We start from the raw sequence: 23,959 nt of genomic DNA, 5'->3' as shown, positions 1-23,959 counted from the left end.
AGTATTTTCCAGGCACTGTTGAAAACATACTTTAAAAAAAGTATTCATTTTTTTCTCTGAAATTCAAATTTAATTTGGTGTCCTGTATTTCTATTCGCTAACTCTTGCAAGCCTACTAATAGGTAATATTTGAGCTGAGAATTGAATGACCAGTAACACAAAGATTCTGGGAAAGAGTGATTCAGACAGAGAGTATATCCAGTGTAGGCCAGTGTGGTGGCTCATGCCTGTAATCCCAGCACACTGGGAGGCTGAGGCAGGAAGATCACCTGAGGTTAGGAGTTTGAGACCAGACTGGTCAACATGGTGAAACCCTGTCTCTACTAAAAATACAAAAATAAGCCAGGCGTGGTGGTGGGCACCTGTAATCCCAGCTACTCAGGAAGCTGGGGCATGAGAATGGCTTGAAACCGAGAGGTGGAGGTTGTAGTGAGCCGAGATCATGCGACTGCAATCCAGCCTGGACAACAGGGTGAGACTGCGCGTAAAAAGAGAGAGAGAGAGAGAGAGAGAGAGAGAGAGAGAGAGAGAGAGAGAAACAAAAAGAAAAAGAGAGCGAGCGAGCGAGAGAATATCCAGTGCAAATGTCAAAATAACCAGAGGGAGGGAGGTACACATCGAGTCAGATAAATAGGCAGGGGCGAGGGGCTTGATCACAGAATCCTGCAGAGATGGCAACGTTTGACTCAATCTCTGTCTCTGTTTCTCCCTTCTCCCTTCCCCTACCCCTCATTCTAACAGTCATGATAAGCCACTGGAGTTGTAAGGAAGAGGATGACATGTTGTAATGGGTATTTGGCTGCTGAGCGGTCGGCAACTTTTGGAAGGACTTAGAAGACAAATTCAGAAGACAGCTTAAGCTTGTGCCATTGGCCTGGGAAGAGTCTTCTTTATTTGGAGGTGGACCCAACTGGGAGCTCTGTGCCTCGCATCCAGGGTAACTAGGCGGTTGCTATGGAGGGGCAGCTTGGCGGTTGCTAGGGCTGGAAAGGGCTGGGCCTCTGCGCAGGGCGACGCCTAGAGGGCCGGGGCGGGGGCGGAGCCGGGAACACGGTGGCGCACGCCGCGCGTTCACCGGAAGTCGCGCAGAGTCAGAGGGGGGCGCGAGCGGAAGTGACGGAGGTCATTTACGCGTGGGCCGGCGTGGTTCACGCGGGTCACTTCGGCCGGGCCTGGGAAGTTCCAAGTTCGTTTGACCGACGTAAGCCGGACCTAGCTCTCGGGTCCCGATCTCGTCGCCAAGATGGTGAAGCCCAAATACAAAGGACGGAGTACCATCAACCCGTCCAAGGCCAGCACAAACCCGGGTACAGGCGGCAGGGGTGATCGAGGGTGGAGCTTGGAGGGAAGTGTAGGGGAGGGCTCCGAGGAGGACTGGAGGGGCGGGAGGGGCACTTGCTTAAAATGACCACGAGCGGAGTGGCTGTTGGGGATGACAAGGAAAGCACTATTTGTGGTGGTTTCTTCCCGGGGGCCACTGAGGAGGGCTGACATTGCGCGCCTGGCAAGCCAAAGTGTAGTCAACTGGTCTGAAGTCAAGGAAAGTAAACACTCAGGCTTTGGCAGCCTTGGGTCCTCTCCAGTTCAGAGATGCAGAGAAAGTCAGATTTAAAATGGTGTAGGTTGTCCTGTCGGGCCTTTTACACGTGATCATACTTGCCTGCCACCTTAGCTTTGACCTTTAAAATGAGAAAAGGATTGTAGTTTTGGCCCTTGGAATCATTCTATCTGGTAAAGTTCTTAGAGAACGCTACAAAGAAATCAATATAATCATTACAGTAAGGCTGTTTTGGAGATGTGTGTACGTTTTGGCGAGGTTCCACCTGTAGAATTAACAAGATGTCCTGTGGGCGAGTTCCTTCCATTCAGGTTTAGTTAATCAAACTTTCTTTCAGAATATGGTTTAGAATTTTTGACAGTTTTAATGCGTGTTGAATGTTTTCCCTGGATTGATCATAAATTATTCACTTTGCACAAACTGGAATGTCAGGATGTTAGACCCAAAAGAATCATGTTAGAGATCATGATTTTACAGGAAGCGGCTTGTCATAATTGCAACAGTAGTGGTAGAGCCACCAGTCTCTACTGTTAAATCACCTGCCTGGTCCTGAAGTGTTGTAGAAAGCAGGTGTCAGCCTGCCGTCTGCATCACTTCAGGACCAGGCAGGTGATTTAAAGGGCTCCCAAAATGAGAAGCTAGGCTAGTATTACCCTGCTCTTTTGTCCTTCTCTTTCTCTTTGAGATGTGAGGCAAGAATTGCTACGTTGATGAAACAAAAATCAAACATTAGGAAATTAAGAAACTGACCAAGAACACATACATATCAAAATCATAGGCTCCATGGTGCCTTGCGTGGAGCAGGCACTCGATATTTGTTAAACTGAGACACAGAGGTAGGTGTCTTCGTGGTTAAGACCATAAATGCTCGTGTTCAAATTCTGGCTCTGCCATTTAGTAACTGTTTGACCTTGGGCAAGGTGTCTGACCACTGTGACTCAGTCTCTCACTCTTCAGCATGGGGATAATGTATCTCTATGAGATTATTGTATGAATTAAATGAGATGATGCCTATAATGTGGATCTTACAGTGTCATCATAAGTGCTCAAAAATAGTAGCTTTTATTCTTCTCAGGTACAGTCCTATCGAAGATCAAAGATTGGTTCAGCTTTGCCATACCATGTAGCTTCAAGTTATAATTATTGGAACAACATATGGAGAAAATAGAGATTTTTGTGGTTGGTGGCTGCTGACCTGCTTTGAGTGGACTACTTGTTGCGTTTTAAGCAACGACTTGTTGGTTATACTGATCGGTTATCAGATAGTGCACTGTGTACTTCTGCCTTTTGTAGATCGAGTGCAGGGAGCAGGAGGCCAAAACATGAGGGACCGGGCCACCATCCGGCGCCTGAATATGTATAGGCAAAAGGAGCGCAGGTGAGCATTGGGTGCTATCATCCTTTCCCTTTTCTTTCATGCCCTTGACCGCTAGCTGAGACTGATTAAGCCTTAGCTGTTCTTACTCCCACTTCCGCCAAGTAGGAGTTATCTATTTTGAAATGTCATTTTATATGAATGTTGTTATGATAAATTGTTAATTTTTGCTTAAGGGCGCGATAGCCGGTGTTGAAATAGTAGTTGTTTCACAATACTCAAAAGTAGAGGTCTTGTTTCTCACAGCCCTGGCCTCTGCAAGTGGTGCGTTGAATCTCAGAGTTAAACATGGCCAGATACAATAAAGCCTCTAGGACTATAGTTAGGAAAGCCACCAGAAAACTTGTTTTTTAATGCCAAAATGAAGATCACAACATTGTGGCACTTGAACACTCATCATAACTCTGAGTTCTGCTGACGTAGCCTCTACCACAGGGATTTGCTGAGTGTGGCATTCTGCTAGCTGGTCTTAATTTGTTTGGTAATTAGATTCTCCGTCTCTGTCTGTTCTAAAAGACGGGACTAAAATACAAATGTCAATGAACTTAATATGCATTAGTCACCTCCTTTGCAGTTTGTTTTAGAATTTGGAATTCCAGCATAAATCACCCTCCGTTTAAAAAATTTATTTAAACCAGCCTTCAGATAAATACCCAAAAGACTCAAGTTTGTGGCCTTTTTTTTTTTTTTTTAAGTAAACCAACAGTAAACAGATTTTTTAAAACGTCACCATTATTGTTATTCATCTAGCAGAAATCATTATGTGCTCTGTTGCAAGAGGTTAAATGGCTTTTGGGCAATCTGTTTCAAATGTAGAAGTACTTTGTGTTTACTGGAATCTGTATTTCATGATCATTTAAAACCAAAGTAAGAAGTCCTTTTGTTGGAAAGTATATTCTGCGGATCAAACGTTGTCGTTGCCTTTCTTGTGTTGTCAATCAAAATCTGTTATTTCTTCAATTTAGGAACAGTCGTGGTAAAATCATTAAACCCCTGCAGTATCAATCAACGGTGGCTTCTGGCACAGTGGCAAGAGTAGAGCCAAACATTAAATGGTTTGGTGAGTATTATCCCCTGTTACCTGTACAAAATGTATGCTGAGTGGAAAAGGCTGGGATATTTAAATGTCTAAACGGTAGGAGTTTTTGGTGAGTGGAACTGTCAAGGATTATCTGAGAAAAGGATAAGAAAAAGTACTGGGAAAAGTAGTGGTGGTAGATTTAATAAATAGCTTCTCTTTGAAGAGCACTCACATTAGTGATTATAATTGAATCCTCTTAAGCAGATAAGGCCATCCTTAATGACTAGCATTCACAAATCGTAGAATGCTCATCTTAATCTTTTCTGCTTGCCTGGAGAGATACTGCTCGAGAGGTGGCCTTGCAGGTGTGTTTGTGCATTTAGCCCACAGGGTAAGTGCATTAGCGAGAAGTTCCTCTGAAACGCTTGTTAGTGAGGTTTTTATTTGAACTTGGGTGACAGTGAAAGCGTCTCACTGTTGAACATTCCAAGAGTGAAGAGAGTATCTTCAGTCTCAGGGTGATCACAGCTTCTTGGGAAACTTCCTGTTCCACTTTCGGTCTGGGCTTTTGACTCTGCCCTTAGCCGCTGGTAAATGTATGGGCACTTCAGATGATGAGACTCCGGTATTTGCCTGTCACTCTGTGCTTGGGGCAGATAGCAGCTACCTCTGAGTCTCATACCTTTTGATAGGATACCTCCTAAGAACTGCAGCACAGAAAAGTGTCAACAAAAACTCTACAGAGAAGCATTTAGCATAGCTGCCGGGTACTGTGGCTCCAGATCTAGACTGCCTGGGTTTGAATCCTGGTTCTGTCATTTGTGTGCCAGTGGGCAGGTTATTAAGTCTGGCTGTTCATCAGATTTCTCATCTCTAAAATGAGAATAAGATGGAACCTATCTCATAGGACTGTTGTGGTAATCCAGTGAGTAAATACAGGCCAGGTGCAGTTGCTCACACCTGTAATCCCAGCACTTTAGGAGGCTGAGGCGGGTAGATCACTTGAGGTCAGGAGTTCGAGACCAGCTTGGTCAACACGGTGAAACCCCCATCTCTACTAAATGTACAAAAACTAGCCAGGCGTTGTGGTGGGCACCTGTAATCCCAGCTACTTGGGAGGCTGAGGCAGGAGAATCCCTTGAGCCCGGGAGGCAGAGGTTACAGTGAGCTGAGATTGTGCCACTGGCACTCCAGCCTGGGTGACAGAGTGAGACTCTGTCTCAAAAAACAAGAGTAAATACATATAAACTGCTTAGAATTGTGCCTAGCAAATGGTATAGTATACGCATTTCTTGCTGCCGTCATTACCAGCTTGCTGTTTTGCATTCATGCTGCAGCATGCTGTCTAATTGAATGCTTTTCAGGATCTCTCACTTGCAAGCTGTTTTCCAGGTGGTATCGCAGGACTCTGTCTTGTTCCCTTGCATGGATTCATTGGTTAATAGTCCCTTTGAATCTTCATAACCCTAAAAGTGGTAACTGTGACTCAGGTTTTTGTGTTTCAAGATTCTCTGTACTGAGTGATCAGCTCCAAAACTTTCTAAGACCTCTCTTTTTACCTTTTCACCTTTAGTATGAGGTACGGTAGTGTAGTGGATCAAAGCACAGGTTTCGGAGTGATTGGCTCCAAGTTTCTCTGCTGGATCTAGCAGGAAGTAGGACATTTGTCAGATCTCAGTTTCCGTTCCACACTATTTCTCGGTTTCATTTAGTCAGGAAACTGGTCTTGGAAAGCTATTGAAACTCTTTGCGTGTCTGGGTTGGTGGACTAGTTCGTGGTGCGCAAGTGCAGGAGAGGCAGTTCTTTGGTTTTTTCCTCTTTTAAGTTTGAAAACAGCTCTAAGGGATGGATGGATCAGGTACTTGTGTGAGTGAGGGTTATTTAAAATCTTGCCTTTTACCATGTCAGTGGAAGATGGATGTGCAAATATTTGTTAAGTGGAAACATTCTTTATTTGTAAAACAGGAAACACACGTGTGATTAAGCAGTCATCATTACAAAAATTTCAAGAGGAAATGGATACAGTTATGAAGGATCCATACAAAGTTGTCATGAAGCAAAGCAAGTTACCAATGTCTCTTCTCCATGATCGCATCCGGCCTCATGTAAGATGTAGGATATCCCTGGTGATGGAATTTCCTGGGCAAACTCCATGCAGATCTCTCTCTAACATATTTGTCTTGTATTTTTCCTTAGAAAACAACGACTTTAATGTAGCCATGATAACCTTTCTCAGACTTCTCCTTTCACCTTTTCTCCTCTAGTATGAGATGCAGTAGGGTAGTGGGTCAAAGCGCAGGTTTCGGAGTTGAGACCTGAATTTTAATCCTTGCTCTACCCCTTCCTGTGCCTTTAGTTGGGTTTCTGCAGGAACTTTAACTTCTTTGCCTTGAAAGCATAAATAACCCACCTCCTTGGGTGATTGGCTACAGATGAAACATCTGTAAAGCACTTGGTCCATAGTGAGCCCATAACACACCACCTAATAAGAGCTAAATCAGTAACAGCTCTTAGTGATATCATTTACTGTTTATTTTGGTAGGCAGACTTGTTTTAAGTGGTAATTCCATCAAACTTTGGGACAGCATAGAATTAGGATTGAGTTGGTAGAACTTTGGTGTTTCGTACTTTCAGCTTTTGTGAGATCCTTGAGATTTCTCGTCAGCTGAAGGAAGGGGTGCTGGTCACATTGGTTGTCAGTTGCTGAAGTTTGAAGTGCAGTAAGGATTCAATCTGGCTTGAGTGGAAGGAGTTTCACACAGAACAAAGAAAGAGCCTAACGTTTGCCTGCTCGTTTTTACTTGCATTGAATAATAATTCCCAGAAGTGTAGCCAGTACCTAAGCCTCAGTTCCAGTATCAGGAGGGGAGGAAAACATTGACATGCATACATGGATTAAATAGTTCAAAGAAAAGTGTTTACTTGCAGAACAAAATAAAAACCAAGGCCTGGTTTATTGCCTCAGGTTTTGTCAGTGATGTTTTGTTTTATGATGGACTAGAAGAATGGCACCTATTAGTGGAGTGACTGTTTTCTTTCAGGAGAACACATGAGTGTAATTCATGAACCACAGACAAGTTGCTCATTTCCCTTGTTCTCTTTTGTCTATTCTCCCTAAAGCCATCTTTTAAGCAACTATTGAATCGTGTTTATGAGAGGAACAGAGAGGTTCTATTATGGATTTATTGCTTTGTTGCCTGTTCCTGTCAGTGCTTCTAAAACTCAGTGTTTAAATAGCTGGTGTGTAGAATGAAGGGTCTGCAGTGGCAGCAGTCAGCTTCTTTGTTGATGCAAAAAGCTGCTCAGAGTAATTGATGAGGTTTCTGCTTTGGCCTTGAAAAACCGTACCTATTTTATTTTAGTGGGATATCTACTACTTACAAAATCTAAACCTGAGATTATTTTGCACAGTGAGTCAGATCAGATACGCATATTCATCTATATGTGTTTTAGCATTACTGTATTTCTCTAGCAGTACAGTGAGAGTACTGTAACTTTGCCTGTGTACTGTATTATATGCTGGATATTGCTGTGTTATACTTAATGAATGTGTAGGTTTATAGACATAAAGCCTTGTATATGGTACTTGATAGGTTAAGAGGTTTTCAGGGATAATTTTGGTCACACTTGATTTTACCCAGTGACATTAGAACCTATTCCCATGTCAAACGAGCTGCCTCTGTTTGGGGATGCTCCTGGGTAGAAGATAGTGACTAAAAATAAACGGAGTTGTGGGTTAGAGCATCTGAGAAAATGATAATAGTTTAAGGATCTTTAGAAGTTGGAAGAGGAGATCTGTTAAAGTTCAGAAACGGTGGGGGTTGCTCCATCATCCTCACAGCTTTTGATAGTGGTAGTTATGGAGGAGCCTGTACTAGAGGGAAAAGGGTGATTTTTTTTTTTTTTTTTTTTTTTTTTTTTAGAATATTCTCTGCCAGCTGTTAACATTCTGTTATGTGATAGATCCTAAGTCAAACTTTCACTTTTATCTTGCTTCAAAAATTCCTATGCCTGTAACTCCTTTACTGGCACATCAAGTTCTAGTTAGTATCAGGTTCCTTTTATCACATCTAAACTATTATTTTGGACTTTCGCTAGATGTTTTTCATCTGAAGACTTGCCATGTGCATTTAATAAAAACGTTACCTAAATTAGGGAGAATGTTATCTGAAACTAAAATGCATCTTACAAAACAAGCAATTCCTTTTAGCCATGAAAGAAATTAACTTCCAAGAAAAAGTTGGCGTTTGCAGTTGGTTTAAAAAAAAACACACACACACACACGTAAATTTGAGTATGATTGTCCTTGACAAAATCTATGAATTTGGCAAATTTTATGCACTTGTTTAAAGCTCAAAAAAAATGGCAGAGAAGATAAGTTAATTTTCATCACTGTAGCCCTAATTACATTTGACTAAAGTTTATGATAAATGAAGTAAAGCAGATTGTTCGGCAGGGTTTTGCACAATTATTCATATTTACTTTGATTATTTGTATTACTTTTGTATTTCTCCAAGGAAGCTTACAGAACTTTAAAATAAGGGAACCAGTGTTTGTGCCATTTCAACAAGTATTTCTGATTTGAAACCAGAATGAATCCATGTTCTTGTAGGTTTTGGTATGGGTTGAACTTTGGAAAAATAAAATCAGAAAGTCTCTCGTAGATGGGTGTTTTTCTTTTTGCTTTTCCTCAGTGCTTTCCTTAGTTTTACCTGTAATTCTCCTTTCTCTTCAGAACTTGAAGGTGCACATTCTTGATACTGAAAGTTTTGAGAGTACATTTGGCCCTAAGTCACAGAGGAAGCGACCAAACTTATTTACAAGTGATATGCAGTCTCTTATAGAAAATGCTGAGATGTCCACTGAGAGCTATGACCAGGGCAAGGATCGTGATTTGGTAACTGAAGATACTGGTGTAAGGTACAGGGTTTTTTTTGTCTTTTGTTTGTTTGTTTTGGAGATGGAGTCTCGCTTTGTCATCCAGGCTAAAATGCAGTGGCACGATCTCAGCTCACTGCAACCTCTGCCTCCCAGGTACAAGCAGTTCTCCTGCCTCAGCCTCCCGAATAGCTGGGGCTACAGGTGCATGCTGCCACGCTCGGCTAATTTTTTGTATTTTAGTAGAGACAGGGTTTCACCATTTTGCCAGGCTGGTCTCCAACTCCTCAGCCCAGGCAGTCCACCTCCCTCAGCCTCAAAGTGCTCGGATTACAGGTGTGAGCCACTGCACCCGGCCGAGGTACGGTTTTGGAATTCCTGCAAGTCTCATCATTTGCTCTTCTGCAACAAAATTTTTCTTTAAACTTACTCTACCTGTGCAGAGCTCGGTGCTTTAACTCATACGGAGTTATCCTCTTCCCGCAGACTGGAGACGTTGGTGAAATTGGGGCTAGACTGAAAATGTTTAAGGTGGCTTGATTGAGAAAGGTCTTTCTTCATCCCCCAAATAACGTTTTCGTCATTTATAATAGTAATACACATGTTGTAGACAAATTAGGAAATATAGTTAAGTCGGAAAATGCAACAAAAAGAACATAACTCATAATCCCATTGCAGATATCAAGCATTATTAATGCCTCAATGAGTATCGGGGCTTCCTTAACTGGAGGTCTCTGAGTTCATGGATGGCCTTTGAGGTTTCTCTGACTCTTCTGAAGAAAACATGGAAAATGTATGAGCATAAATAAAGGCCATAGGGTTTTGTCTTTTTTTTTTTTTTTTTTTTTTGAGGCGGAGTCTTGCTCTGTTACCCAGGCTGGAATGCAGTGGCATGATCTTGGCTCACTGCAACCTCCACCTCCTGGCTTCAAGCAATTCTCCTGCCTCAGCCTCCTGAGTAGCTAGGATTACAGGCACACACCATGATGCCCGGCTAGTATTTGTATTTTTAGTGGAGATGGGGTTTCACCATGTTGGCCAAGCTGGCCTCAAACTCCTGACCTCGTGATCCGCCCGCCTTGGCCTCCCAAAGTGCTGGGACTACAGGCATGAGCCACCGAGCCTGGCCAGTTTTGTCTTTTTTGGGTTTTTTTTTTTTTGGCGGAGGGAGGAGGAAGAGAGGAAGAATCTATAACTTCCATCATATTCTCATAGGGATCCATACTCAAAAGAATCAGGCACTAGCTGGGTGCAGTGGCTCACCTGTAATACTAGTGTTTTGGGAGGCCGAGGCATGAGGATCACTTGAGCACAGGAGTTTGAGACTAGCCTGGGCAACATAGCGAGACCTTGTCTCTATAAAAAAATAAATAAATTGGCTAGGCGTAGTGATGTGTACCTGTAGTCCCAGCTACTCAGCAGGCTGAGGTGGGAAGATCATTGGAGCCCAGGAATTTGAGGCTGCAGTGAGCTGTGATTATTAGGAATATATTCCTATGTCGGTACATAATCGACAACCATATAATATTTATTTCAGAATAATATTAGGTTTGTTATGGCCAGTCTCATTGTTGGACATCTATGCTGTGTTTAGTTTTTCCTTATGGTGAGCAACACAAGGATGAAACATCAATGTGACCAAATCTTTTTCATCCTTAATTGTTCCCCAAAGATATATTCTTACGGAGCAAATCGTGATGTCAAAAGGTATGCATGCTTTTTGATAGGCGGCTGCCGCGTTGCTCTTGAGAAAGGGTTGAATTTTGTTTCTCTTGGGCAGGGCCAGAGAGCTCCCATTCTCTGTCCGCCTCGTGTCTTTTAAATGAAGTGGCGGTTTTGCTGTCTTAGTGAAGAGGCATTGTCCTCTGACTGCATCAGTGTTACTATCCATTGCTGTTGTCAGCCCATCCTCAAGCCTTGGGCCGTCTAGAGATAATGTCAGGCCATTTAAGGCCAAGCAAAAAGAGGCAGTGAGTGCATTTATTTATTCTTAGAATTATTTGAACTTTCATTGGCTTTGTATTCTGCTGATTTGAATTTTTCCTCCCCCAAAAGGTATAGTAGGTAATGCAGTAAAAATGAAACCATTTTTGATGGACATTTGGATACAGTCACTTTTAAAATTCGATTTGTTTCCTGTTCATCTCCAGCCGGGTTTGATACTCTTTCTTTTGGTACATTGACTTTGTCCTAAAGAGTCCTTTTAGTCTTGATGGTGCTTCAGTTGCTCATTTGGGGTGCTTTCTTACTTAGAAATGAAGCTCAAGAAGAGATCTATAAAAAGGGACAGTCCAAGAGAATATGGGGTGAACTCTACAAGGTAAGAAGACTCCTAAATTCTCTCCCATGGAGTGGTTCCTTTGGCTTTCATAATTTTGTAGAAGGAAACTGACTTTCATATATTGAAGCTCTGCTGCCCAGAGTACAGGCACCACTGCCTGTTCCATCCTCTTCCTCGTGCAAAGAAACTAGGAAGACGTACTACCATTGTGCTAGGTAACTGCATCTTTAAAGGTACTTGTATGAGAGTAACAGCTATCTTTTATACACTCATATATTTATTACCTGTCTATTTTTTTAGATTTCCTGCCAAATCTAAAGTCCTGTTTAGATTTATCATGCCCAGTTAGAGTCATACGCAACGTTTTAAGTTATTTAGTCCACCCGTCTCCTTTTATAGATGAGGACTCCTGTCTAGAAAGGTTTGATGCGGTACCTAGCTAAGTTAGCTTGTTAGTGAAGGAGGCTTTATGTATCTTGATTTCTGATCCAGTGCCCTTTAGCTGGCAGGGGTTTATGTCCATGCACTAATAATCATCTTCAGAGGAAAGGTTTTCAAGCATAATCATGTAATTAAATAATAACATAATAGGAAACTAGTACCATGAAGGCAAACCAAACTTTTTAGTTTTTTTGTGAAATACACAAAACCTATAATATTACAAACTTAAAGAAGTCCTAAGAAGTAAATGATTTAGTTCAATAATCTATAGTAGTTAGGAAATGTTGAGTCTCATCTAAGCCAGTTTTCGTGTTTGAAATTCAACAGGTTTCAAAAACTACAGGATGGAAGACCTTTTGAGTTCTGATCACTGGGTATTGAGATTACCTACAACCAACTCTACCCAGAGATTGTTTTGAAGTTGTCTCTAAATATGATTGTTTTATTTTCCCCAGACTCCTTTAAATGTCATCCCTCTTATATTTGTACCGTGCCAAACCATTTTTGCCTCTCTGAATTTTCAGGTGATAGATTCATCAGATGTTGTAGTTCAAGTTCTTGATGCGAGAGATCCAATGGGTACTCGTTCCCCTCACATTGAAACTTACCTGAGGAAGGAAAAACCTTGGAAACACCTCATTTTTGTGCTTAACAAATGTGACCTTGTTCCAACCTGGGCAACAGTAAGTACAGCTACCAAACCAGAACAGACTATTAAGATACCTGTTAATGAGTCCATTTTAGGGTTTTTAGGATAAACTGTTGCACTGCTGAGAATGTAGTAATGGGAGTGCCCTTGGTGGAAACAACACAATAGTGTGCTCATTGATGGTGGGCAGAGGCACCATCTGTCCTCTGTAGGACAGCGCAGCACCCTTACTGACTGGATGAGCGACTGTGTGCCATCGTGAGGAGAGAGCTGCAGCTGCAGGACTGCCTGCTTCACATTATGCTCCTTTAATTGCATTTAGTAACAATGAAGACATTTTTTGGAATATTGTTTTCTATTTGTAAGACAGAAGATGGGAGATTGGGCGCGGTGGCTCAAGCCTGTAATCCCAGCACTTTGGGAAGCCAAGGCAGGTGGATCACGAGGTCAAGAGATCGAGATCATCCTGGTCAACATGGTGAAACCCCATCTCTACTAAAAATACAAAAAAAATTAGCTGGGCATGGTGGCACGTGCCTGTAATCCCAGCTACTCAGGAGGCTGAGGCAGGAGAATTGCCTGAACCCAGGAGGCGGAGGTTGCAGTGAGCCGAGATTGTGCCATTACACTCCAGCCTGGGTAACAAGAGTGAAACTCCGTCTCAAAAAAAAAAAGGAAATGGGGCCGGGTGCGGTGGCTCACACCTGTAATCCCAGCACTGGGAGGCCGAGGCGGGTGGATCACCTGAGGTTGGGAGTTCGAGACCAACCTGACCAATATGGTGAAACCCCATCTAAAAAAAAAGAAGACAGAAGACAAAGCACCAACCTGACCAATACGGTGAAACCCCATCTAAAAAAAAAGAAGACAGAAGACAAAGCATTCGCTATCATACTTGGAAAAAAACATTTCAAAGAATTATAGCTAACATTTTCCTTAGAAAAGAGTATATTTGAAACAGTTCTGTAATTCGAGCTCTGATTCTTCCCCGTAACGTAAATAAATGAAGTGCAGTCTACCAGCATGTTTTCATCTCTCCCTTTAGAAACGGTGGGTTGCCGTCCTCTCCCAGGATTATCCAACACTTGCTTTCCATGCAAGCCTTACTAACCCGTTTGGCAAGGGAGCCTTCATTCAGCTTCTGCGGCAGTTTGGAAAGGTATCGAGCCCTGATCTGTTCCTCCTGGAGTTGCGTAGCTGTGAGTTGGTGTAAGAACCTGTCTTCTGGTCTAAGAATCTGCCGTGACATAGCAGACAGTTACCAAATTCTTAGCCGGACGTGGTTATGCAGGTCTGTAGTCCTAGATACTCAGGACGATGAGGAAGGAGGATTGCTTGAGCCCAGGAGATCAAGGCTACAGTGAGCTATGATGGATCACTGCACGTCAGCCTGGGTGACGGAGCAAAACCGTGTTTCTAAAAAAAAAGGTGTAAAAACTTGCAGAGACGTAAAAACTCAGAGAGACTCAGAAGGGATTCTGAAGTGTTATCTTTGGTCAGTCTTTGCACCGTGTCCCTGACCATTGTTGCTTCCCTTTCTGCCACAGCCCTGGCACCTGACGTTCCACCCTCTGCTGGGCTTTCCAGGCCTGCAGTGCTTCTCTTGCCCATGGGGCCCATGCAGCTTCTGGCTCTGCTGGTTGGAGAGGGCCCTGCCAAAATTCAAGCTTCAGGTCCCTGGTCAGATGTTAGCTCCTGAGGGAAACCCTGGGACCAGACTCCCCTATCAAATATTCTCAAAGCTTCATGCTCTGTACCCGTCATTTTGAATTTGTATATTTAGTTCATTCTACCTGGCTTCTAACAAAAGACATGTCTGCTGTCCCACCCTTCCCCACTTTACAGAAGCAAGTGCTTGCGATCATTAGCCATTAGTTCTGTTATTTTCCTCCAGATTTTTAGTACATGCTTATGATTTTATTTTCTTGATCTGTCCCAACCCCTACCCCCAGTTTGAGATGCTTATTAATTTCCAACTATGGAAAATGAGGATGTGCTTCCTTATAGCCATCCTTCCTCCACATGTACTTCCCCCTTTACTTTCCCTGTATTGTTAGACGGCAGTGTTGGGTTATAGTATTATACATTCAGTGTTAGTTGGTGGTGGTGGTTTTAATATGGGAAGAGCTCTATTTCTCATACAGGGTTGCAGCCTGCAGGGTGGCTACTCTAACAGGCTGGGAAGAGTAACCTCGGCCATTCAGTGTATACATTGTCTTGACTGTAACATATTAGTCACAGCTGACCCACATAGTGTGCTGTGAGTATAATTCCTTTCTGATCAGAGCTTTTCTTTTCGCTGGCGTTACTTTGCTCTGTTGTATTTGTATCTATCACTGTCATTCTACCGACTTCTCTGCTACATGGGCACTTGCAGCCCTTCCAGGCACCGCCGATAGTTCCCTTGAGTGGCCAGCACTCCGTCCTCAGGACTGGCCACTCTGCTGCAGCAGCGTCTTTCTGAGACTTCCTTTCACTGTCATCCTGAGAGTTTCCCTGGCTGTTTTCCTGTATGGGACCTCTTGTTTATAGGACCTTTTTCTTTCCTGGTTTACTCCTTCCTTTTGATGGGACATATTTTCTGAAAGTTCCCTGCGAAGGAATACATGAAGAGAACATTTTCGAGACATGCCTTGCGTCCTGAAAATATCTTTATTTTACCCTCATGCTGTTTTTCCCAAGAAACTTGAAGACACCACTGTGCTGTTTTCTGACTTCTGAGGAATCTGAGACCATTCTGACCCCTCATACTTTGTGTGGCTGTGATTTCTTTTTTTGAGACAGGGTCTTGCTCTGTCACCCAGGCTGGAGTGCAGTGGTACAACCATAGCTCACTGTAACCTCAAACTCCTAGGCCCAGGCGATCCTCCTGCCTCATTTTGGCCTCCTGAAGTGCTAGGTTCATAGGTGTGTGCCACCACGCCCGGCCAATCGTTTCCCATTCTAACATTTAAAATTTCTCTTGTTCTAAAATTTCACAGTGATGTGTCTTGAAGTGGGCCTTTTATTGCTCAGTGAGCTCGCCTTTTGATGAGACTTTAGTCTGATATTGTCTTACATTATTTCTTTGAAATTTTCTTTCCTCCCTCAGTTGTCTGTATTCTTGTTCAGAAATTTAATTTTACCTCCTGGTTTAATTCTTGAATTTTCTTTCTTTTGGTACATATATGACATTTTCGTCTATTTTCTGGGCACTTTTCCTTGTTTTGATCATCCAGCTGCCCTTTCACAAAATTTATTTTGCCAGTCACTTTTAATATTTAATTTCTGAGAGCTCTTGTTGAATTCTGATTTGCTCTGCTTCCTTTTACGTCTCATTTCACAGTCACAGTGTCTTCTCTGTCTCTGAGAACATAAATGATGTTTTGAAATTTTTCCTGTCTACATTGATTCTGTTACCTTCAAATTTTTCTTTTTCTGTCTTTTCTGCTAGAATCACACTTAAAAATTTTTTCTTTTACTTGAAAAAAAATTTTGAGACAGGGTCTTGTTCTATCTTAACCCAGGCTGAAGTGCAGTGGTGCAATCATAGCTCACTGCAGCCTCAACCCCCAAGTAGAGTCACGTTTAAATGTTTGGTTATTCTTGGTTCTCTATTTATGTTTAAGAGTAAGGCATTAGGGCAAGTACAGTGGCTTATGCCTGTAATCCCAGCGCTTTGGGAGGACGAGGTAGGCAGATCGCTTGAGCTCAGGACTTCTAGACTAGCCTGGGCAATGTGGCAAAACTCCATCTGTACAAAAAATAGAAAAAAATTAGCAAGGCATGGTGGTGCACAACTGTGGTTCCAGCTACCCAGGAGGCTGATGCAGGAGGATTGCTTGAGCCCAGGAGGCAGAGGTGGCAGAGAGCTTTTCTGAAAACGCTGTTTCAAAAAAAAAAAAAAAAAGTAAGGCATTAAAAAGCTGATAGGTTATTTTTTTTCTTCTTCTTCATGGAATGGCCTTCTTGACTGATAGACTTCATTGTAGGATAATTGGATAGGGACCCAAATTTAATTTAATTTTTTTTTTTTTTTTTTTTTTTTTGAGACAGAGTCTCACTCTGTTGCTCAGGCAGGTGCCTGTAATCCCAGCTACTCTGGAGGCTGAGGCAGGAGAATCGCTTGAACCTGAGAGTTGGAGGTTGCTGTGAGCCAAGATGGCACCATTGCACTCCAGCCTGGGTGACACAACAAGACTCGTCTTAAAAAAAAAAAAAAGGGCCACTGTGCCTGACCTTCTTTTGTTTTTTGACCTACATACGTTTAACCTTAACAAATACAAGGATAATTTCACATGCAGACTGAGGAAATGACTCACCTCTGATTTATTAATAAGCGTATGTATACAGCTCACACGGATTATGTAGGTGGTGTGTGTGTAGGCTTCAAATCGAGTTGTATCAACAGTGTTGCACTGTATTCTTCCTATCAACAAAGTAATACAAACTGCTTGTCCAAAGGGATATATATGTGACTGCATGTATGTGCTGTGTATTCTCTCTTTGAACAGTTGCACACTGACAAGAAACAGATCAGTGTTGGGTTCATTGGCTATCCAAATGTTGGCAAGAGCTCTGTGATAAACACATTGCGTTCTAAGAAAGTTTGCAACGTGGCTCCCATTGCAGGCGAAACAAAGGTACGCTTGGTGCAAGGTGATCTTACCTCTGCATATTTTATTTTCATAGAGGGTGATCATTTAAGACTTGTTGATATCTCTCTGCTTCTCTTGAATGCAGACCACCATTAGGAGTTCAGCTCCCCGTGTAATAGTTTAGAACGTATCAGAATTGTTTCTGCCCTCTTTGATTATTAGACTAAGAGTACTTTGTATGCTACCGTGCGGCTTTGGCATGAGTTGGTTAATGCAATTCATACTTAGGTCTGTTTTAAATTGTCACTCTAGCCTTTTACTCTGATAAACAAAACTAACCCAAGAATATTTGATGCATGGGTTAAGAAGCTTCAACCTTCAGGTAGGTTCTGAGAGTTGGGAGTCGTATCCTAGAACACAGAGTGTTTGGGGAACAGCATGGTTTTGCTTATAGGCAATGAGGCCAAGCAGTACTAAGCTCTCAAGAGTATTTTTGAAACTCAGAGAAATGTTCACTGGGTATAATTGCACAATACAGGATGGAAATCCTGTCTCTGCTTTATTTTTAGACTCTTAGCTGATGGAAGCTATAGTTTACACTTAGTAGAAGTATCTTGTGCATGGCACAGAGGACAGAGTTAGTAGCTTAATTACTCAGCAGGTTGCTTTCCTTTGACTCACCCCTTCCTCCTTTCCAGCTTCATACATTAGTGTCAGGGGTTTGTGAAATTAGACTCTTTTAAGTATTTGATGCAGGACATCTCTGACTTTTTTCTGACTTCAGGTCTGGCAGTATATTACTTTGATGCGTCGGATATTCTTGATTGACTGTCCAGGTGTGGTTTACCCCTCTGAGGACTCCGAGACAGACATTGTGCTAAAAGGAGTTGTGAGTATTTGGCCCTGATAGGCTGTTTGTGTCTGCGGGGGAGTATTCTATAGGGAACCCTGGATACTTTTCGTTTTTACTCAAGAAGGCAGTTCAGGTTCAGCCCATCTGACCAAACTTTGGGAACATGATGCTGAACAGGGCAGCCTCTCAGCATAAGCTGTTTGAGGAGTTAGTGGAACCATGGGCATATCTGGTCAATATCATCCCACAAAAGAGTTTGTAGTTTACACACAGGATCCAAAGGGAAGCAGAGCCTGTTTATGCTTAGTGATAATTCATCTTCGTGGGTTTATGGGTTGAGTCATTTTGGAACCCAGTCATTTCCTCACTTGTTTCTGAATACGACCAAAAACTGTAAATGGTTCCACTTAACCTTGACCATGTTTCTGGCTATACACATCCTGCGCACATCCTTACCTTCCTTTCTTAAACTGTTCCATTCTTTTTGTGTCCTGGGATTGGCAGACTTTTAACCGTTTCTGCAAGTGAGTAACAGGAAGCATTCCAAGTTTAAACTGCTTGTGGCAGCCACAAGCAGTTAGTTTGTGGTGAGTGGGGATTAAAGCTGAGTTCTGGGCTCCATGGCTGTGGTCAGCTTACAGTGGTGCTCCTTGCAGCCGACCATGTCTAGCCACCTTAGAGACAGGCTCCTGCCAGGCTCCACTAGCTTTGTGGTGTTGAAATCTAATTTCAAATAGTGCTGCAAAGAACACTGGGAACTTCACTGCTTCCACAACAAAGTTTGTAATAGGGAGATTTCCTGTTAACATTTAGGTTCAAGTGGAAAAAATTAAGACTCCTGAAGACCACATTGGTGCTGTACTTGAACGCGCAAAGCCAGAATATATCAGCAAAACATACAAGATTGATTCTTGGGAGAATGCTGAGGACTTTCTTGAGAAGCTCGCTTTCCGGACTGGGAAGTTACTAAAGGTGAGCCAGAGTTTGTGAGAATTTAGACTAATACTTATTGCAGGCATGTATGTGTATGATACGGGCCCTTTTTTGGTATGCCTATATGAGCAGTGTGAAACTTGTCACCTAAGTGATGATGAACCCCTGGGACAACTGAAATACCCCCAAAGTGATAGGTGGTTTTGGTCCTTTGAATTTAATTGGGAATCTTTGTGTGGCCTTTCAGGGTGGAGAGCCCGACTTGCAGACTGTGGGTAAGATGGTCCTCAATGACTGGCAGAGGGGCCGGATTCCTTTCTTTGTCAAGCCACCCAATGCAGAGCCACCTGTGGCCCCCCAGGTACAGGTAAGAGCAGGGTGGGCCCACCTCTGGGGAGCATGGGTCCTGACTTCGACTTGGTATAGCTTTTGATTGCCTCTCTTCATAGAGCACGTTTTCATTCAGCTGCAGTCTCTCATTTTATTTATTTATTTTAACATATAAAAATATTTTTGGGGCTTGGCACGGTGGCTTGCACCTATAATCGCAGCACTTTGGGAGGCTGAGGTGGGTGGATCACAAGGTCAGGAGTTCAAGACCAGCCTGGTCAATATGGTGAACTCTTGTCTCTACTAAAAATACAAAAATTAACTGGGCATGGTGACACATGCCTGTAGTCCCAGCTACTCGGGAGGCTGAGGCAGAAGAATCGCTTGAATCCAGGAAATAGAGGTTGCAGTGAGCCAAGATCATGCCATTTTGCACTCTAGCCTGGACAACAGAGGGAGGAGAGTCAGTCTAAAAAAAAAAAAATACATATATATATATATATATATATATATATATATATACACACACACACACACACACACACACACACACACACACACATATATGTATATTTTGGTGAAGCACTGTTGTGAGGCACTGCTGGCCCACAGCGATCACTCCACCCCTTCTCCTTCTAGACTGCTAGTGCCATGGCCTTTGTTGGGAGTGCATTTGGAGACCAATAAATAGACGTATAAGAGAAGACCAAGCTTAGATACTAGTCTTTAGGGCCTTGGAAAAAGAGGGCCCATTAAATATAAGTGATCTTCTGGTACCTGTACCTTTTCTTCTGCTTAAGAAACAGAATCATTGCTAAGATTAATTTGTTTAACAAATGTTTATTAGCATCGCCTATGGGCCAGGCACAGGGAATATAGGAACGAAAAACAGCCATTACCCTCAAAAAGCCTGTGATCCAGTGGAAAAGGAGAGTGGTACTATTGATAGTTGGAGAAGGAAGTCTGAAGGCTGGAGCCAGCAGCGTTCCTGCGGTCCCCGTTTCCCTCACTCTGGCAGTGGACCACCGCAAGACTTAACATTAATCTTTTGCCTTTCTAGTTCTAGGGCCCTTTTCTGAACCCAGCCAAGTCTCTTGAAGTGGTGGCTTCTAATTTGGCATCTATGCTAGTGTCATTGGGTCCATACAGTTCTGGTTTCCTCTTAGCTGACTCCCTTCCAAGTTGCAGTTGCAGCGAGGTATTCCCGGTTGACTGTATTCTGCAGCATTTGAAAGTTAGCCTAAAACTGATGTTAATTGACTTTCTCCCTTCTCCCTGCCCAAACCATCAAACAACCCAACAAAAGTTTCTCTCCCTCTTCACGTGTATTGCCTCATTCATTCATTCATGGATACATTCACTCAGCAATCCCACATTGAGCGTCTCCTATGGGCCAGGGACTCTTCTGTGTACTGGAGGTGCTGTGGTGAGAAGCTAACAAGCTGCTGCTCTCCTGCACATATATTCCAGCAGGGGAGTGTGTGGTTTCTTCTGACACCAAATACATACTGTTTTTCTATCCCAGTTCTGCAGTTCTCTGATACCAGCTGAGTGTCCCAACAATTCAATTCAGTTCTGACACTAACTCCCAGAGTTAGCACAGACCCCACAGGTTAAGGGCTCAGTCCCATAAGACTGCACCTGCTTCAGATGCCAGCTGCAGGCTGTCCAGACTTATGCCCGGCTGACGACAAATTCAGGGGTTCTGGAGTTTGATAATTTGCCAGAAGGACTCCCGGAACTCAGGAAGGTGCTGTGTGTACAATGTCAGGTTTATTATAGATGGTGAAACTCAGTAACAGCTAATGGAAGAGGTGCCCAGGATAAGGCATAGGGAAGAGGCACAGAGCTGCCATGCCCTCCCAGCACATTGATGTGTTCAGCAACCCAGAGCTTACCCAACCCCATCATTACATAGACATGACTGATGAAATCTGTGGCAGTTGGTGATAGGCTCAATTCCAGTCTCCCATCTCTCCTCTGAGCGGCCGAAAGCACCAACCACATGGTCAAGTGCTTGGTCTTCCTGTGACCAGCACGTCTCCATCCTGAAGGTATCTAGGGCTCCACCATGAGTCACCACAGTAGCATAAACTCAGGTGTGGTGGAAAGGGGCTTGTGACCAGTAACAAAAGATACCCATTGCTCAGGAAATTCCAAGGGCCTTGGGAGCTCTGTGCCAGGAATTGTGATATTTATATCATAGGGAGACAGTAAGCAGATGAATATATAATGTCAGGAAGTCTTGTGTGCTGTGAGGAAAACCCAGGCTACGGGGTTTGAGGGAGACGAGGAGTGCTTTGTGTGGGGTGGACAGGGAAGGCCTCTGAGGCAGTGGCACTTAGCAGAGTCCTTAACATGAGACGGGAGCCATGCGAGTTTCTAGGGAGAATGTTCCAGGCAAGGTCACTGTGGCTTGGGCCAGGGGAGGGTGGTATGGTGGGAAGCCATTGGAGGGTTTTGAGTTAGCAGCTGGATTCTAGGATCATTCTGGATATCCGTATCACTGTTCTCTGGGGACCCTGTGTGGAAACATTGGCATGTTCAGCCAGTGTTTATCTTCAGCCCTTCCTCCATATCTAGTCATTAAGTATAGATAAGTAGTTCAGGTACCCCCTTTTTATTTTTTTTTTAGACAGAGTCTTGCTCTCTTGCCCTGGCCGGAGTGCAGTGGCATGATCTCGGCTCACTGCAACTTCCGCCTCCCAGGTTCAAGTAATCCTCCTGCCTTAGCCTCCCAAGTAGCTGGGATTACAGGCACGTGCCACCATGCCCGGCTAATTTTTTGTATTTTTAGTAGAGATGGGGTTTCGCTACGTTGGCCAGACTGGTCTCGAACTCCTGACCTCAGGTGAGCCACCCGCCTCGGCCTCCCAAAGTGCTGGGATTACAAGCGTGAGCCACCACGCCCTGCCAATTCTTAAGAACTATTGTAACCATGATAGATTGGTTGCCCAATGCACACAGCAAGTCAATACGCTGAGACACCACCAGGTTGCAGCAGAGAAAGAGGTTTAATCATAGGGTCACCAGAGGAGGAGATGGGAGGAATCATGAAGTCCATCTCCATGAGGAGTTGGGGGTTAGGGTTTTCAAAGGGTTTTGGAGTGGGCTGGAGTGAGAATTGTTGACTGGATGAAGAGTGTAGGGTGAAGTCACGGGGACAGGGAGATGAGGAAGTTGTGTTCTCATGCAGATCCCATTTCTCTGGGGATCTTCAAACTGGTTGCTAGAATTAGGGATCTGAAAAAACACTTTAAGCAATCTTTAAACAAAAACCTTATGGTTCTAATGTCAGATACCTTGTCTATAGGAACAATGGGGGTGCACATCGATTCTTACGCAGTCTTACGACCTGAATGTCAGAAATCCTGCCTGTAGGGACAGTGGGGATGCAAATGGGCAGCACCTAGTGTTCGGGACTTTTAGCAACAAGGAAATAGGCCAGAGTGCCCCCTAATTAGTGCTTCATTATAATTGTATTCTGTCCAGAACTCAGCAGGTAGTCCTTGCCAGTCCTGTGGAGGCATTTTCACTACTGTGTGCCTTACTCTGTGATTCTGTTTTTCCTTTTTTGTTGAGGGGAGAAACCCCTTCAGAAACTGAAAGCCAAAAATTGCCCTTCCTAGAAAAATGTAAGTTCAAATTTTGTATGTGGTTTCCTGGATTTTATAGGTCCGTATTTATTTAGTGGTTTTCCCGGCCACTCTTGCCTTTGAAAATCACTTTAAATTCTGTGAGTTCCTGTTGCAAGGATAAAATATTATACATGTGAAACACCAGTGGAAAGCTTGGCACATACTTATCTTTGCAGTCACCTAAAACAGGCCAGTCATTTCAGGGTCCCCAGACTTAGTGCTCGTTATGAACTCTCATCACTCACAGAATGCCCCCTCCTTACCTTATACTCCTGCTTCAAGACGCCTCCTATCTTAGTCTGTTTTGTGCTGCTCTAAGAATACTGCAGACTGGGCAGTTATAATGAAAAGAAACTGTTTTGACATACGGTTCTAGAGGCTGAGAAGTCCAGTATCAGGGCACCAGCATCTGACAAGGGTCATCCCATCGTGCAAAGTGGGAAGACAAGAGCGAGCAAGAGAGGGTCAAACGTGCCTTCATAACAAACTCACTCTTAAAGTAACTAAGCCCCTCTTGAGATCACATTAGTCCAGTCCTGGGGATAGAGCCCTCCTGATCTAATCACCTCTTACTAGGCCTCACCTCCCAACACTGTTGCTGCATTGGGGTTTAAGTGTCTGTATTGGTCCATTTTCATACTGCTATGAAGAAATACCTGAAACTGGGTAGTTTATAAAGAGAAAGAGGTTTAATGGACTCACAGTTCCACGTGGCTGGGGAGTCTTCACAATCATGGCGGAAGGTGAAGGAGGAACAAAGGCATGTCTAACACTGGGCATCAGGCAAGAGTGTGTGTGCAAGGGAACTGCCCTTCGTAAAACCATCATATCTCGTGAGACTTACTCATCATGAGAGCAAGAGGCTCATAATGAGAGCAAGAGGGAAAAGACCTCCCCCCCCCCCGCCCGCCGCCGCTGGAGGTAATGATTCAGTTACCTCCCACTGGGTCCCACCCACAACACGTGGGGATTGTGGGAGCTACAATTCAGGATGAGATTTGGGTGGGGACACAGCCAAACCATATCCATTTCCAACATAGGAATTTTGGAGGACACACTTAAATCAGAGGACGTCCTCAGATGCCTCTCTGAGTACTGTTCTAATCCTTAACATCTACCCTGGCCTTCATTTTTACATAGTTGTGTGTGCTGATTCTGCATGTGCTTGTATGAACAGCCCCCTACGGAAGGTCTAGGGAGCCTTGCTTGTCTATGGTAAATCATTGGTTTACCATATCACTATTTAATGATTAGTTTACCACATCACTATTTAATGATTTAAATAGTCTTAGTTGCCTCATCCTATGTACCTACACATGTATTCCTTTGATCCTAATACTGGTCTCTGGGTTTAATGTACATTGGCTTAAAAATAGATTAATGAAATGCCTCAAATTTGGGTGTTTTCAATACCTTCCCTTAGT

The 23,959-nt window shown here is 43.4% G+C and overlaps 1 protein-coding gene across 2 annotated transcripts in view; it reads left to right on the top strand.

Moving 5' to 3' along the window:
- The first annotated feature begins 1,107 nt into the window (after window positions 1-1,107).
- Window positions 1,108-23,959, top strand: part of GNL2 (G protein nucleolar 2) — a 25,714-nt gene continuing 2,862 nt past the window's right edge. The window contains exons 1-12 of one of the 2 annotated variants that reach the window (XM_010347581.3): window positions 1,108-1,307; window positions 2,852-2,936; window positions 3,899-3,993; window positions 5,921-6,060; window positions 8,691-8,875; window positions 11,087-11,153; window positions 12,080-12,238; window positions 13,250-13,363; window positions 16,698-16,826; window positions 17,566-17,670; window positions 18,448-18,606; window positions 18,815-18,934. In XM_010347581.3, coding sequence (XP_010345883.1) covers window positions 1,244-1,307; window positions 2,852-2,936; window positions 3,899-3,993; window positions 5,921-6,060; window positions 8,691-8,875; window positions 11,087-11,153; window positions 12,080-12,238; window positions 13,250-13,363; window positions 16,698-16,826; window positions 17,566-17,670; window positions 18,448-18,606; window positions 18,815-18,934 — 1,422 coding nt within the window. In that variant the 5' untranslated portion in view covers window positions 1,108-1,243. The remainder of the gene's footprint in view (window positions 1,308-2,851; window positions 2,937-3,898; window positions 3,994-5,920; window positions 6,061-8,690; window positions 8,876-11,086; window positions 11,154-12,079; window positions 12,239-13,249; window positions 13,364-16,697; window positions 16,827-17,565; window positions 17,671-18,447; window positions 18,607-18,814; window positions 18,935-23,959) is intronic. The other variant, XM_074380532.1, reaches the window with a different exon arrangement.

This window comes from Saimiri boliviensis, chromosome 11, assembly GCF_048565385.1.
Source record: "Saimiri boliviensis isolate mSaiBol1 chromosome 11, mSaiBol1.pri, whole genome shotgun sequence".
NCBI classification, from domain to species: Eukaryota; Metazoa; Chordata; class Mammalia; order Primates; family Cebidae; genus Saimiri; species Saimiri boliviensis.
This window is presented reverse-complemented; position numbering and strand designations above follow the sequence as displayed.